Source organism: Pelophylax lessonae (genome assembly GCF_965119305.1).
Source record: "Pelophylax lessonae genome assembly, chromosome: 8".
Lineage (NCBI taxonomy): Eukaryota > Metazoa > Chordata > Amphibia > Anura > Ranidae > Pelophylax > Pelophylax lessonae.
Window position 1 is genome coordinate 26,408,323 of NC_138775.1, and position 17,156 is coordinate 26,425,478.

A 17,156-nucleotide genomic window follows, 5' to 3' on the forward strand; every position below is an offset into this window, starting at 1 on the left:
TAAATCTTCATATATCATGGGTTGGAGGCTCATGCCTTCAGATAATTGGACAGTGGGAAGCTTTCGAGGACAGCCCTAAAACTTTACCCCCTTCCATGAGGCCTCAGATTTTTGCTATGGCACTTTTCCACTGCAAGTACCGGCTCGGCTCTACTCGGCCCTGCTTGGCGCGGTTTGCTTTTCCACTGCTGGTACCGCATGGTACGGTGTTGGAACGGTTCGGTACGGTACGGTATGGTTTGCTTTTCCACTAAAGTAGTACTAAAGTTAAGTGGGTGGGATAACAACGGGTGGGATTCTCTGACCAATCAGTGGCTAGTAGTGACTGCATGCAAAGGATTGTGGGATATGGTACCTGTTGGAACCACAATCGAGTAGGTACTGTTTTTTCAGAGCCGTACCGTTCGGTTCCATGCAGTGGAAAAGCGCCGCTGTACCGTACCGAACCGTTCCTACACTATACCATGCGGTACCAGCAGTGGAAAAGCACAAAAGCGAGCCGAACCATTCGGTTCCATGCAGTGGAAAAGCGCCACTAGTGTCCTCAGGTAATGGACCTCTTCTCTGTTACAGCAAAATCACTGCTCCCTTAACTAGTTCATTATTTATCTTTGACTTCTTAAATCAACATTCCACTGTTTTCTAATAGAACAATAGAAGCAGTGCATCTGGATTGGTACAACCTTGGTAAAATCTTGGAAACCTTACCTCAACCCTGCACTGTGGGAATGACCTGTAATGTTGTTTTGGGCACCGAATCTTGCTTGGGCACTCGCTTTGACACAAAGTGTATCATGTTTAGATGGTTTCAGGGTGCTATAGAGGTCCAGGCCATGGTCCATTTCTTTGGAACCCAGAAACTGAAGACCCCTTCGAGGGTATGCCCTCTGTATCAAGAAAAACCTGGACCCTAGCAACCAAGAATTATTTTTTAAAGACAGGAAAACCTTCCGTCTTTTTAACGTCAAGTTAGTAAAGTGTGATTGATTGGCTTGGGTTACTTTACTTTGTACTTTTGCTATAAGGAGAAGTGTATATCCTTACAGATCTTGAAATCCATCGCTCTTGCAACTGTGACCATAGGCGTGTGCCTGGGCACACCAAAATCACCACGCACAGTGCTGATTGCCCCTGCTTCTTGGTGCACCGTCGCCCCTGTGCAGTTCTGTCAGCTTCCCTCTTCTCCTCTTCCGCTGGCTGCTGCGGGGGATTTTTCAGGATGGAGAGTGGGGGAAGGGGTTGGTAAATATTATATTTACTGGCCTCTTGCTTTTCTGAATGAACATGGTGCGTGATCTGTACTTGTTGCTCCTGTCTTCATTCTTTTCTTTTTTTTTTTTTTTTTCTTTTTTTTTTTTTTTTATTATTTCAAGTGTACAAACACTCAGCACAACTAAAAAGAACAACAGAAGGTCACAATAAGACCCCGTTCACACTGGGGCGACCTGGTCGCCTGACAAGTCGCCGTGGGTCACCTGCCATAGAGCAGCACAGGACCCGTTCTAATAGGAGCGACACAAGTCGCTCCGACTTAGAAAAAGGGTCCGGAGCTTCTTTGGGGCGACCTGGAGCGACCTGCATTGACTTCAATGATATGAAGTCCGTGCCGGCCGCTCCGAGGTCGCGGTGCGAGCTGCGCACCGCGACTTCACAGGTCGCCCGGCAAAGTCGGTGCGCCCCAGTGTGAACGGGGTCTTAATAACACAGTCGCCCACACAGGGTTCATAGAAACAAAATAATATAACTCCAGGATCTAAGCAACCATAATGAGTCCAAAGCAAACATCGAAGTGCACCTCACGTCCTAAAAATACAGCCTTTCTTACATGTTGAAGATGCTAAAATAAGGGAAGATGTCCCCAGTAACATCCTGTACCTCTTATATACAGGTCCGTCTCATAAAATTTAGAATATCATCAAAGTAAATTTTTCAATAAAAAAGTAAAACTCCTATATTTTATATAGATGCGTTACACACAGAGTGATATATTTCAGGCATTTCTTTCTTTTAATTTTGATGATTAGGGCTTACAGCTTGTGAAAACCCGAAATTCAGTATCCCAGAAAATTAGAATGTTACAGAAGACTTTTTTATACAGAAATGTTCGCCTCCTGAAAAGTATGTCCATGTACAGTATAGTATGTACTCAATACTTGGTTGGGGCTCCTTTTGCAGCAATTATTGCATCAATGTGGCGTGGCATGGAGGCGATCAGCCTGTGGCACTGCTGAGGTGTTATGGAAGCCCAGGTTGCTTTAAAAGCAGCCTTCAGCTCGTCTGCATTGTTGGGTCTGGTGTCTCTCATCTTCCCTTTGACTATACCCCAAAGATTCTCTATGGGGTTTAGGTCAGGCGAGTTTGCTGGCCAATCAAACACAGTGATATCATGATCAGATGAGAGACACTGGACCCAACAATGCAGACGAGCTGGAGGCTAAACCTCCCTGCCACCGTGGGAGCCAGCTCCTCCACCAACCCCAATAGACAGATGCTCACAGTAGGCACCAAAGAGATCTTAGTGATAGAATTAATAATCGAGATTACCTCCTCCCAGTATTTGACAATAATGGGGCAACTCCCAAAAATATGTGAGAAATCCGCAGGTGAATGATCAAACCGCCAGCATTCCTGGGAAACCCATAGGTTAGTTTTATATAATCTTTACGGAGTAAAAAAAAACTGCACAATTTTAGGTTGAATAAGCTTGTCCCTTTGAGAGACCAGATGAAGGAAAGTAAGGTCCCTTTTGTCTTCAATCTTAACGGAAGCATAGTAAACTGTTTACTATGGTTCAGTTTGTGAATGAACAAGGAGCCGCTCAGCACAGAGCACTTCCCAATCAGTCCCTGTCCTGTGCAGTTAAGGCTGCAGAGAAAGGTACTAGAAAGCTCTGTCCTCAGTCCCTGTCAATGCCTCAAAAGTGAGACATCAGGGGTGTGCTTAGATTCTTGATACTTCACCAAAGTCCCCCACTGTGGCTCCCAAAAAAATTGTAAAAAATAAAATTGTAAAAAATAACAATAAAACCTACTTACATCAGTCTCTGCTCTACGGATTTCGTCCACTGCTCTGCTGATATGCAAGCATGTGTGTTTGTGCTCTGGGGTGCACACTCTAATGCACTAGGCTACGCACACCAATGATTGTAACTTTGCTAAGCAAGACAGTCTTGTAGGTTGGCTCTAGCCTGGCCACGCTGGTTCTTTGTACTTCATATTTATTTAATGTGCACTTTATGTAAAAACAAATTTAAATATAGACCCTGGACAAACCACTAAGTGTATTCTTAAAATATCATCAGGACTTGCCTACCAAAAGCTGGTGGCGGGATGTTTGAAGTGAGATCTCCAAATTGGAGCGAAGGACACAAGGTTACTTCAAGCTTGCCAGAAGCTTTAAAAATGCTTTGTTTATTGTGTACAGTATATTGTTCCTATGGAAGCTGACCTCTGTGTGTGCAAAGTCCTGTGTTAGTGGCTAAATTGCTGACTTTTCTCTTGCAGAACACCAGAAAATGTGTTATTCAGCATTAGTCCTGTCCATGATTTTCTCTATGGGAGAACCACTTCCTTATCACCATTATGGTAAGTCTTCCGTAACTGCGGTTACTAATCCTCTGATGATATCAAATGTGTACCAATGGGGTAGTGCCCAGGGGTGATGCCACCTGAGGTGGTTATTTTTGCCATAGTGGCTGTCCATCACAATCAGTGACACTGTGCAGGCCGAGGGCTAAATATACACAGGAAGCGGGAAAGTTTGGTATGGACTTTGCGGTCTCAGTGGCATCCCCCCCTGCCATTCCTCCATGACTGGCGCCTCCATAACCTCATGGGCAGCATGGCCTCGTACATTATATAGAGATTTTAGTTTAGCCGGAGTTTGACATGTCTGAATATCACTTATTTGATTGTACCCCCCCCCCCCCCCGCTTTCAATAGTTTTGGCAGGTTTTTTTTTTTTTGGGGGGGGGGGGGTTGCAGGTACCTATTTCTGGCAGGTACCAGCTCCCACTTCCACTGAGATTCCCTAGGTGATTGCAGCAGAAGTTCGCCCCCACCCCCTCCCTGCCTGCAACATCCTGGCACCAGTGATGTGTCCCAGTCATAGATGTCATGGATCTACACATTTCAACAGAGATGTAGCTTCATCAGGATCCAATGACCTTTTAATGTGACTGAACAAAAAAGCAAATGACTAATAAAGTACAAAATCCTATTCTTTATTTTTTATTTTTTTTCTTTGGTTTTATTATTAAAAGATACAATTTTGTACTTGTACGTTATTTGTATATTGCTTTTTTTGTTCAGTCACATTAAAGGTCATTGGATCCTGATGGAGCTATATCTCTCGTGAAGCACGTAGATCCATGACTTCTATCTATGACTGTAAGATGTGAAGCTATAACACCTTCATGCTGTAATGTTATCCTTTTTTTGATGAAAAATTGTCATAAATACATCTTCTTCTTTTTTTTTTTTTTTTTTTTTATCTCTCACAATGTTTGTAAACTTGTAATAAAGTATTCTATTTTTAATTACATTTGTGATATTTCCTAGAAGGCACGTTAAGCGCCGGTTCACACTACCGCGGCGCTACTTTAGGTGGCGACCTCCGAGGTCGCGGTGCGAGCGGTCAGAGCGGCCGCCACGGACTTCATAACATTGAAGTCTATGGCGGTCGCCTCCTGGTCGCCCCAAAGAAGCTCCGGACCCTTTTTCTAGGTCGGGAGCGACTTGTGTCGCTCCTATTAGAACGGGTCCGTAGCTTCCCTATGGGAGGCGACCTGTGAGGCGACCAGGTCGCCTCACAGGTCGCCCTAGTGTGAACTGGCACTTAAAGTCCCATCATTTATGTCTGTTTCAGCACCAGATGTCCAGGCTGACAGAAGAGACAGTTGTGTAAATTGTACTCTTAGGCCAGCCATATATGGTTCAAATCTCGGCAGGAACCAGACAAGATTCGAACCGTTAATTGGCAGGCTGAATGTACCAAGTTTATTAATCTTGGGTACAGTCAGCCTGCCAGATTCTCTTGCGATTATCCCGAGCGGCTGCTGTAACCGCTAGCAATAATCACTGTCTTCTGCTGGCAGGGGAGCCCGCTGGTGGCCCAACAGTGGCCCAGCAGGAGGGATTCTTGCATCAACACTGTCTGTTTTGATAGGGAAATTGAGCAAATTTGCTCCGTGTATGGCCGGCCTTAGACATGGTGCCCTCTGGGAAAGATATGTGTTATCTGGCATCACCCCATGTATCAATGTAAAACCTGACTCCCACCCTATAGTGTTCCCCATCCATGCATGTAAATACAGTCATCTTTCTCTCATTACACAGAGCATCTCAACTCCCAGTTTATCCAGTTCCTCCTGGATGTCATTGAGGATGGCCTGCCTTCTGACACCACCGAGCAGCTGCCAGATCTGTTCATCAACGTGCTGCTGGCCTTCAATCTGCACATAGCAGGTGTGTATATATGCCTTGTGTTTGCTGTGTATTCACCATCATTCTTACCATCACGTCTGCTAGAGGTGACACAAGATCGGAAAAAGTAGGTTTTCTCCAGATATGGAATATGGACACATTCATCTGAACCCTGTTTTGTATCGCCAATTTGGACATATATTTCCATAGTTCAGCAACCTGTGCACTTATATAGCACACAATCTGCTGGGTTATAATGGATAATGATATTAATCGGGATAAATACTATTCTCATATGTGTAACGGAGGGAACTTAATATATTGTGCTGGGGTTAGTATGTCACCATATAAGCCTCATATATACAGCAGAAAATAAAAATAAACATATATAAGGAATAGATATGTAGATTTAAAAGAATGTATCCAGATTTAACATCATGGTCCGTTATAGCCCAGCAGATTGTGTGCTATATAAGTGCACAGGTTGCTGAACTACGGCAATATATGTCCAAATTGGTGATACAAAACAGGGTTCAGATCAATATGTGACACCCGGGTTGCCAAGATACTGCAAACAAACTTCCTGTTTTACGAATGGAAAAAAAATTACATCGAATATAGCCGCAGGTCACGTGCCTAGGGTTGCTAGGACACCATATACAATAAAATCTGGTGAGTGAAGCAAGCTGGAGCAGCTCCCAATGACAGTGACGAAACACGTAGGGAGGAGCCATAGCGTCACTGCATCTCTTCCGGCTTTTGGGTCCGTGGAGCGCACCACCTCCCAGACTTCCTGATTTTTTTCTATGCTGAATGATTTTTTACGATAATGTAAGTGCAATTCTTTTTATCTTAATAAATGGTATCACACTATGGAGCTTGCTCTTACCATTCACATGCATGGCGGAGATTGCTGGGGACTGGAAGTAACGTTAAAGACAAACATCCTAGGCCTGGTCCTGGATATCCATATATAGCCAGGTTGAGCTGTGAACGCTGGTTACCCCACTGAGGGGAGAGATTTGTTGAGTGAGGCAACAAGAGGGGGGGCATGCGTGGAGACACCGGGCACAGTGCATGCTATTGCGGCGCTCCCTTTTTGCTGCAACATCACCAAATATTGCCTATCCTAGAAGGATTTGTAGTGTTGAAATGTGATGACTGGAATGTTGGATTAACGGAAGGACAATCGCTTACTATATAAAGACTTTTCACTTGGAGCACTGATCACTCAACCTGGTCACTTTTATATGAACTTTTTGTTATATTGACTTATTGATGTTCTAAGTGCAATAAGATTATTGTATTATTATTATTATTATTGTGGTCACTTTCACTGGGCACAAGCACTTTAATAATATTTTACTATTTGGTGTATATTTTATGCACGATTTCTGAACATGAAACACAGTATATGAATTCTATTATGCTTTATTACTTGTTTTAACATCATATAGACACGCACAGAGCAGCGCCAAACCCATTATCTGTTTAATAATCTATATAAAAAATATATTTGCCATTGCTGCCAGTCATTTATAGCAGGGCGTGATAAATGTGCTTTGAATCTTGGAACCAGCTAAAAAAAGTTAGCAGCCAGGTTTTTTTTAACCAACAAATCTCATTGGTGGAACATGTAACATGTTCCCGAAGGTGACCTTATCCTTTAACTCTTTCACTGCCAGAGCCGTTTTCGCATTTTTTGCACACGTTTAAACAAAAAATATTGAGGCCCGAAGATTACATAAAAACTCCCAAAACATTACTGTATATATTTTCTGAAAGAAGACACCCTAGAGAATAAAATAGCAGTAGTTCCAATTTTTTATGTCACACGATATTAAAGGTCTAGGAAACACAAATTTTCAGTAAAAAAAAAAAACACATTAAAAGTAAATTTTAGGGGGGCACAAAAATGCAATAAATTACCCAATCTTTTGGTAAAATATAAAAGCAGAGGTTGCACCGAGTAAATAGATACCCAACATGTCAAACCTTAACCTATATTTTCCATAGGCGACGCTTTAAAAGACCCTTATAAGTCATTCGTTTTAGCGTTACGTAATGCACATTGCACTGCGTTACATTCTTTCCCGGCCTTGATGGCAGGGGGAAACTGTGAGCGGGGATCCAGAAGTGACGTCACTTCTAGGTCAACAACTAGAAAGTGAGGCGTGTGTGTCCGCTCTCTTCCCTTCTCTCTACTTAGCCGCACCCGATATGCCGGTCCTGGACCCACAGATAGGCTAGTGGAGCCCAGGATATATTGTAGGGGGCGCACGCGCTGGGCGTTGGAAGAATTCGGGCAGCAGCCCAGACGCCAGGACTAAACTTATGGTCGCTATGGCGACCTGGTACCTGAGGTTTGTCGAGCCCTGATTTAAAGGATAAGTAAACCCTAACAAAATAACCATGAAAGCATTTTGTTATGTCTGTTCTATAAAATCAAAACATATCTTTATCTGCACACGCAGCACTGGGGTCCCTTGTTTAACTCGTGGTCAGGACACTATCTGCAGGGAGTTAGCATTCTCTCCTGTGCTTGCATGGCTTTCCAATGGGTACTGCGGTTTTCTCTTATGCTCCAGACACAAATTTATTGCCCCTGTCTAAATTTGCCCAAGTATATGTATGCACCTGAGAAAGGGACCATAGATTGTAACTCCTTGGGGGCAGGGACTGATGTAGATATACAGTATATAAAGCACTGTGTTAGTTGTCATATCTATATAGATACACTAAATAAATAAGACGAATAGCGATTCAGTAGATTTCATGTACTTTTTTTTTACTTCTGCAGTTCCGGCGAACAACGTGATTATGAAGACTCTGTGCAAGCGACCCAATGTCAAGATATTGACAGAGAAGCTTCTTCTGCTGCTTAACAGAGGCGGTGAGTATCCGAGTCACGCCGCCTTCTCTGCCTTGTGTATAATGAAGAGGTCACTAAGCTTCTTCCTCCTCTCATCCGCAGACGATCCTGTGTGTATCTTCAAACATCAGCCGCAGCCGCCGCACTCCGTTCTGAAGGTCTTACAGGACGTTTTCGCCAGCTCAGACACGGCTAACATCTTCTATCACACTGATATGATGGTCATGATCGATATCATTGTCCGCCAGATAGCAGATCTGTCTCCTGGAGACAAGGTGAGCTATGTCGGGTGTCTGACAAGAGTCTATTACCCGCAACACTGAACACTGTGGTTTTAACCACTTCATGGCGCTGGTAGGGGGTGGCATTGTGCCCTAGAAAAAGGTGTAAAGTATATCTAAACCTCAATAAAATCTAATATATGTTTTAAAATGTGAATATCATTGAAAGTCATTTTTAATATGTTTAACCCCCTTAACGCCGACTTAACACAAATATGCATCCTTCAGCTTCAAGGGGTTGTAGGTATTGTTTTTTTTTTTTTTAAAGCCGACGGTCGGCTTTCTTGTAATAACAACCGACGCAGCTAGGCAGCCACTCAGCCGTTATCACAAGCAGCAGGAGGGGACTCTACAACCCCCCCCCCCCCATTTTCCGCCACTCTACCCAGATCTCCCATAGGAATCAGCTTTGATTGGGTCTTTGAATCTAATAACATCGCTTTCGGTTATTGGAGCTTTAAAGGTACCAGATTTTTAAAAAATGTCTGTATTCAAAACAGCCAAACTTGGTGTTTTGAATGCTTTTAAGTGCAAAGGAGAGATTTGGGGGGTAACAAAAAAAATTTTAAGGTTCAGTGTAAAAAAATACAATAAAATAAATAGGAAAGAAAAAATTTAAAGTGCCCCATCCCTCCGTGCTCACATGCGGAAGCAAATGCATACGTAAGTAGTGCCTGCAAATGTAAACAATGTTCAAACCACACATGCGGTATCGCTGCGATCGTTAGAGGGAGACCAATAATTCTAGCACTAGACCTAAATTGACCCCTATAGAGATCTTTCAGTAGTTTGTCACCATTCTACGACTGTACGCAATTTTAAAGCATAATATGTTGGAAATCTATTTACTCAGCGTAACATCATCTTTCACATTCTACAAAAAATTGGGCTAACTTTACGGTTTTGTTTTTTTTAATTCACGAAAGTGTATTTCTTCCAAAAAAATTGCATTTGAAAGACCGCTGCGCAAATACAGTGCGACATAAAATATTGCAACGATCGCCATTTTATTCTCTAGGGTCTCTGCTAAAATATATATATATATATACAGTGGGTACGGAAAGTATTCAGACCCCCTTAGATTTTTCACTCTTTGTTATATTGCAGCCATTTGCTAAAATCATTTAAGTTCATTCTTCTTCCTCATGAATGTACACATAGCACCCCATACTGACAGAAAAACACAGAATTGTTGACATTGTTGCAGATTTATTAAAAAAGAAAAACTGAAATATCACATGGTCCTAAGTATTCAGACCCTTTGCTCAGTATTTAGTAGAAGCCCCCTTTTGATCTAATACAGCCAGGAGTCTTTTTGGGAAAGATGCAACAAGTCTTTCACACCTGGATTTGGGGATCCTCTGCCATTCCTCCTTGCAGATCCTCTCCAGTTCTGTCAGGTTGGATGGTAAACGTTGGTGGACAGCCATTTTTAGGTCTCTCCAGAGATGCTCAATTGGGTTTAAGTCAGGGCTCTGGCTGGGCCATTCAAGAACAGTCACGGAGTTGTTGTGAAGCCACTCCTTCGTTATTTTAGCTGTGTGCTTAGGGTCATTGTCTTGTTGGAAGGTAAACCTTCGGCCCAGTCTGAGGTCCAGAGCACTCTGGAGAAGATTTTGTCCAGGATATCCCTGTACTTGGCCGCATTCATCTTTCCCTCAATTGCAACCAGTCGTCCTGTCTCTGCAGCTGAAAAACACCCCCACAGCATGATGCTGCCACCACCATGCTTCACTGTTAGGACTGTATTGGACAGGTGATGAGCAGTGCCTGGTTTTCTCCACACATACCGCTTAGAATTAAGGCCAAAAAGTTCTATTTGGTCTCATCAGACCAGAGAATCTTATTTCTCACCATCTTGGAGTCCTTCAGGTGTTTTTTAGCAAACTCCATGCGGGCTTTCATGTGTCTTACACTGAGGAGAGGCTTCCGTCGGGCCACTCTGCCATAAAGCCCCGACTGGTGGAGGGCTGCAGTGATGGTTGACTTTCTACAACTTTCTCCCATCTCCTGACTGCATCTCTGGAGCTCAGCCACAGTGATCTTTGGGTTCTTCTTTACCTCTCTCACCAAGGCTCTTCTCCCCCGATAGCTCAGTTTGGCCGCACGGCCAGCTCTAGGAAGGGTTCTGGTCGTCAGAAACATCTTCCATTTGAGGGTTATGGAGGCCACTGTGCTCTTATGAACCTTAAGTGCAGCAGAAATCTTTTTGTAACCTTGGCCAGATCTGTGCCTTGCCACAATTCTGTCTCTGAGCTCTTCAGGCAGTTCCTTTGACCTCACGATTCTCATTTGCTCTGACATGCATTGTGATCTGGAAGGTCTTATATAGACAGGTGTGTGGCTTTCCTAATCAAGTCCAATCAGTATAATCAAACACGGCTGGACTCAAATGAAGGTGTAGAACCATCTCAAGGATGATCAGAAGAAATGGAAAGCACCTGAGTTAAATATGAGTGTCACAGCAAAGGGTCTGAATACTTAGGACCATGTGATATTTCAGTTTTTCTTTTTTAATAAATCTGCAACAATGTCAACAATTCTGTGTTTTTCCGTCAATATGGGGAGCTGTGTGTACATTCATGAGGAAGAAGAATGAACTTAAATGATTTTAGCAAATGGCTGCAATATAACAAAGAGTGAAAAATTTAAGGGGGTCTGAATACTTTCCGTACCCACTGTATATTGTAAGCTGGGGAACAGGTAGCAGGTGCAAAGCTCCCTGGGATGAGCAGTCTTTCAGGCACAGATACCAAATCCAGTGAGGTAGTGACTATCAGTGCAGTGTTTATTGGTGCTATATACAAGTCTATATACAGGTGCTGTACAGTGCTTTAAGAAAAAAACAAGCAGAAGAAATAATAACTAAACAAAAGCCTAGCCGTGTCTCGGCACTTACTATACAAAATGCAGGCCTTCACTAACAGGCTGAACAAGCCTACAGCTTGTCAGCTTCCAAAGACACAATCTGATAAGTTTACTGACCTTCTGCTCTCTCATAGACAAACCTTGTCTGATTTCCCAGGCTGAGAGAGCACTGCTGTCTGTCTCAGGTGAGTTTAAATTGGCCTGGGGAAGAGGACCAAGATCCGAACTGGATCATGGATCAGAGATCCCTAAAGGTATACGAGAGATGCCTGGGGGATGTATAAACCCCGAACAGGACTTTTACTGTCTCTCTCTGGGACGCTCTGCTACAATATATATATATCCTATTTGGAGGTTCGAAGTAATTTTCTAGCAAAAAAATACTGATTTTAACTTTGTATGCAACAAATTTCAGAAAAAGGCTTAGGCATGAAGGGGTTAAAGCTGAACTCCAGGCAGATATAAAAGAAGCAATGCATATCTGTAATCAAGGGTGCTTCGCAGGATAGGAAGTGGTTAAAATGATATCTAGTGAATTCATCCTGCCTTATGCAAACACTTTTGTTACAGGGTGACAACGCGCTTTCCCTACTTCCCAGTTGTGCTGATTGTCACCATATCACACAGGTTTCCGTGTGACTACAAGTGTCTACATACTTTACACAGCAATGGTCCACTCTTGTCCCCATCAGGAAAGCTGCCCTGAGAAACACCATGCAGAAGATACAGTTTCATGCAGTGGCAGCCCGTTCATCAGGGGCGCCGCACCCCCCCATCCATGCGTCCAGCCCCCTAATCTACATACCTACATGCAGGGAGCATGGATTCCAGTGGGGGATTTTTTTTTTTTTTGAAGCACATGATTAGAGCCAGAGGCTTTAATAGGCCTGAGCCCACACCCAGTTGTGTGACAATAGCGAATAAACATTCGCTATTGTCACACTGATTCTCCTCCCAGCCAATCAGGAAGCGGGTCATGTTCCCTGTGTAGCCCGCATTCATGTCTGTCTACCAGGGGGTGTTGTTGGTTTAATGCTTCCCCCCCCCCCCCTGAATTATTGAGCACCACACGCCACACGCCACTGGTTTCATGTCCTGTTGCACTAAATTTGTTTATGCCCTTAGATTTGGGAGCCTGGTTGGCAGCCTCCTTCAGACAGAATAATCGTGTAAAACAACAGTGTTCCAAAATTTGGACATATCATAGAGAGATTTGTTTTTTATTATATTAAATAAAGTTTGTTTGATATTGGGCCGGATCTTTGCTCTCTTCAGCTTTATATATTTCAAGGTTCATTTGGAGCATTCCCTGTGCTTGTTGGAGAACTGCAAGAAGTGTTGGTTTTTGATGAACATTCTTTGAAGTATATTCTTGGGAAAGACACAGATAGCCAGGCAAGCCACTGATGAGTTTTATTTTTAAAGTGGTTGTAAACCTCAGACATGAAATATGAACAAAACCTATCCCTCTATAACAGGAGTCTCCAAACTTTCTAAACAAGTGGCCAGTTTACTGTCCTTCAGACTTTAGGGTGGTTGGACTGTGGCCGTTGGGAGAAGAAAAGGTTCCAAAATCCGTGGGGAAAAAAACAATGCTCCATCTTTGTTGTCAGTGGGAGGAATTATGCCCCATCGTTGGTGTCAGTGGGAGGAATTGTGCTTGGTTGGTGTCAGTGGAAGGAATAGTGCCCCATCATTGGTGTCAGTGGGAGGAATTGTGCTTGGTTGGTGTCAGTGGAAGGAATAGTGCCCCATCATTGGTGTCAGTGGGAGGAATTGTGCCCCAACGTTGATGTCAGTGGGAGGAATTGTGCCCCAACGTTGATGTCAGTGGGAGGAATTGTGCCCCATCGTTGGTGTCAGTGGGAGGAATTGTGCTCCATTGTTGGTGTTAGTGGGAGGAATTGTGCCCCATTGTTGGTGTCAGTGGGAGGAATTGTACCCCATCGTTTGAGTCAATTGGAGGAATTGTCTGCATTACATCATGTGAATAATGGCCGTAGGAACTCACCCATGAGGAGCAGAATTTTGATACAGGAATTGGTGCCATTTCATGGCACTGTGCCCCACTGTTGGTGACATTGGGTCCAATTTCTGGTGTCATTGTGAGGCATCGTGCCCCATGGTTGATGTCAGTGGGAGGATTTGTGCCCCTTCATTGGGGTCAGTCAATGAAATAGTGCCCCAAGAGCCAGATAAAAAGCAAGCAAAGGCTGCATCTGGCCCCCGGGCCACAGTTGGGAGACCAATGCTCAATAGTGTGTACGTCTCAATTAGGAGCACGAAGTGTCATTTCTGTCTGCTGCCTACTTTCTCTGCTATCAGCATGCTTCACTTCTGACAAGTTTTTCTGACACCAAGAGAAAAAACATGACATGGGAGGAAGGGAGCTCCCGCACCCAGCCTGTGATTGACAGCCTCAGCTCTGTTCCTTTGTGCTGTGTAAGGTGGGATGTGTCTCTTCCCTCCAATCATCTCTCAGAGCTCTCCTCACTGAGCTCTGCAGAGTGTAACTTCAGCTCTCCGTCCCCTGCTTTCTAGAAGCTCAGACAAGCTTTATAGGTTCTGGACTTTGAATGGATGTGGAGGAGTGAGGGCTGCAGATAAACAGGTACAACTTATATAGGAGGATTTGTTTAATCTCTGTGCATCACCAGAGGCCAATCACTTCTCTGGGTTTACATAAGGGTTTACAACCATTTTATGGTCTCCTAAACATTGCACTTGTTGACTTTTCTGTCTTGCAGCTTCGCATGGAATACTTGTCGTTAATGCACTCGATCATCCGCTCAACTGACTATCTCCAGCACCTTCATCGCCGCCAAGACCTGCATAGCATCTTCCAACGTATCCTGAATGAAGAAGACGAAGGGCCTCACTGTCAAATGGACAAAATGATCATCCGGGAGATCTACAGAGAGTTCCCTCATATGTCCCCTGAGAGCGGCTGAACGGGCACCACCAGTTTACAAATGTTTACATAATCCGCATATCGTCTCTCTGTGAGAGGCCCGGCCAGACAGGTCGTGGCTTGTTAACAGAACAGTATTAGCGCCCCCCTTCCTCCCCCTGTGGAAGAGGCGCAAGGTCTTATCTAGATTTTTGCTGCGGGCGCAATGTGTCTTTGCTACTGACATTTTAACTTGTGTTTAATTTTGCATTCGTGATTCATTTAGCTAACTCCAGCTGCTTTCCACTGCGCTGTAGGGGGGTCAGACTGGAATTTATAGGTTCATGTGGTGACCCCGTGCCAGGGATATGTGCTTTTCTGTACCAGGATTGACCCCTGCGTAGAATCCTGAGTGCCAGGACACTTTATACATAAATTAAATAAGAATTCTGGGCGAAGGCTCTTTGTAAAGCCAAAACTTTTATCTTTATCATCCATTGAGGGACACAGCCTAATAATAATAATCAATCTAGAGTTATACTGCCACCTATGGGAGTAATACACTAAACACATGGAAAACTGAAGGCCAAACTATTAAGGCCATAACTCCTCCCATCTCACATCTGCTCAGTTTTGCTTAGTGTCCTTGGGAGGATGGATATTTCCGTTTCTGCTTTGTTAGAGTGGGGAAATATTGAAATCTCTGCTGGGTTTTTATTGCACTCTGTGTCCCCCATTGGGAAGCTTCTCCCCCCCTCCCCCCCCCCTCTGGTGCTTTTGAACCAGGACAAAAGTGATCAAAAAATAGTGGTCACCAGAACGGTAAATATTCCAGTGGGGACACCTGTTCTGGTGACAGACCTGTAAGACAGGACTTCCCCCTCATTAAGAAAGTTTCTCTTGTTTCCTATTATTTCTCTGGCACAGGAAGTGAACAGAAATCTCCCTGAAGAGTCGTACAAAAAAAAAAAAAAAATTGGCAGTTGTCTTAACCATTCCCTGCAAAATGTTGGCTTTAAACGTACTTGGCTTTACATGTACTCTAACCTCCATGTATCCTATATAAATATATGAAATGTAATCTATAAATTTCTATATCATCTCATTAGCAGCTTTATATTCGACAATGCAGTCAGCACACTTGCTTAACAGCTGCTGAGATAATCGCTAACTGGATACACCACATCGAAATAATGTGCTTCGTGAATCATGACTGCCCCATGGTATTTATATTCTATACACATTTTTTAAACAGATACATATAGATAAGATTATTTACTTATGTTTAAAGCAAATAAAAAAAAAAAAAAAAAACCCTTCAGATCCCTTTAAATTAAAGTTGAATAAAGCTGAATGATCTGCATGTGGCATAAATACTTAGGAGCGTCGGACAAACTTGTTAAATACTTTGACTTTATACTTGATATTGCTAAACTGAAATCTATATAAACATATATTTTACTTACAAATACTTTAATGAAAGGCATGCTTGAGTGTGAATGATATTTTGTATCCAAGCGGCAGATGATCTGATGGTTCGATAGGAATTCATGACATTTCTGTTCTTGCCTCCTGTGTGCTTCGTGCATTATAAACCACATTCACAAGATAACGACAATAACTCCATAATTCCAGGCGTTCATTTTCATACATATCGTACAGTCTGATTTTTGTGCTTGTTTTTTTATTTTCTGTGGTTTTGTTAAGCGACGCTCTAGAATATCTGCACGGCTTCACCCGTGAGTTATTTAAAGTAATGTTAAAGTCTCTTTTTTTTCTTTTCTTAAATGTTATACCTGTGATGTGCAGTGATTTTGCACAGAGCAGCCCAGATCCTCCTCTTCTAGGGTCCCTTGGTGGCGCTCCTGGCCCCTCCCCTCCTGCAGAGTCCAAGCAGCTTGCTGTGGGGTCACCCAAGCGGAGACGCTTGCTCTGTGTGTCTATTCAGACGTGGAGCCATGACTCGGCCCCGCCCTCTCTCTCTCCTGATTTGCTTACTGACTTTCATAGCAGCTGGATCCAGTGGTGCCTGCTGCTTTGTCTCAGCCAATCAGGAAAGAGAGTCCCAGGCAATCGAGGCCCTCGTGGAACATCACTTGTTCTAGATGGGGCTCAGGTATGTTTTGGGGCTGAGGGGGGCTGCTGCACACAGAAGGTTTTTTTTTTACCTAAAGCCTCGTACACACGCAACGATTGTTGGCCGTGAATTTTCGGCCAACGTCCGATCGGCCGATTGTCGGCTTGTTAGTATGATGATTCCGACAACCGACTGCGACAAAATCTGGTGTGCAGGCTATAAAATTTTTGTTGGCCGTCACCACAACGGCTGATTTTTCGTCAGTCAGTACAGATTTCGGCAGACAAAAATCTGATGAGCAAGACTGGGCATGCTCAGAGAAGAAAAAACACGGAAAGTAAACCATCACATGACATCACTTCTGAAGTTGGTTGTTGTTGGCCAAGAAAATTTGTGTGCAGTCTAGAGCACATTTCAGCCAACACAACAACACTGGACAAAAGACGGCCGATCAGTCGGCCAACAATCGTTGCGTGTGTACGAGGCTTAATGCATAAAATGTTTTAAGGTAAAAAAACCTTCTGCCTTTAGAACCGCTTTAATTTGTACTATGCATAAGGCCTTGTACACGTGGGCTTCAACTTGTTAACTCTTGGCGCCGAAGGCATGCAAATATGCGGCCTCTTGGCAGGTGGGCCTTGGCGCCGATCGGCCTCATATTTCTGTACCATATTGCAAACATAGCTGTACCAAAAGCGCGTGCTCTGCCCACTCCCCGCACAGTTACTGGCGGGTAACGAAAAGT

General features: G+C 43.6%; 1 protein-coding gene across 1 annotated transcript in view; it reads left to right on the plus strand.

Annotated features, from left to right (window-relative positions):
• NCKIPSD (NCK interacting protein with SH3 domain) overlaps positions 1 to 14,565 on the plus strand; it is a 180,951-nt gene extending 166,386 nt beyond the window's left edge. The window contains exons 9-13 of the mRNA XM_082265194.1: positions 3,504 to 3,584; positions 5,337 to 5,465; positions 8,224 to 8,316; positions 8,398 to 8,570; positions 14,192 to 14,565. Coding sequence (XP_082121320.1) covers positions 3,504 to 3,584; positions 5,337 to 5,465; positions 8,224 to 8,316; positions 8,398 to 8,570; positions 14,192 to 14,395 — 680 coding nt within the window. The 3' untranslated portion in view covers positions 14,396 to 14,565. The remainder of the gene's footprint in view (positions 1 to 3,503; positions 3,585 to 5,336; positions 5,466 to 8,223; positions 8,317 to 8,397; positions 8,571 to 14,191) is intronic.
• Positions 14,566 to 17,156: the final 2,591 nt, after the last annotated feature.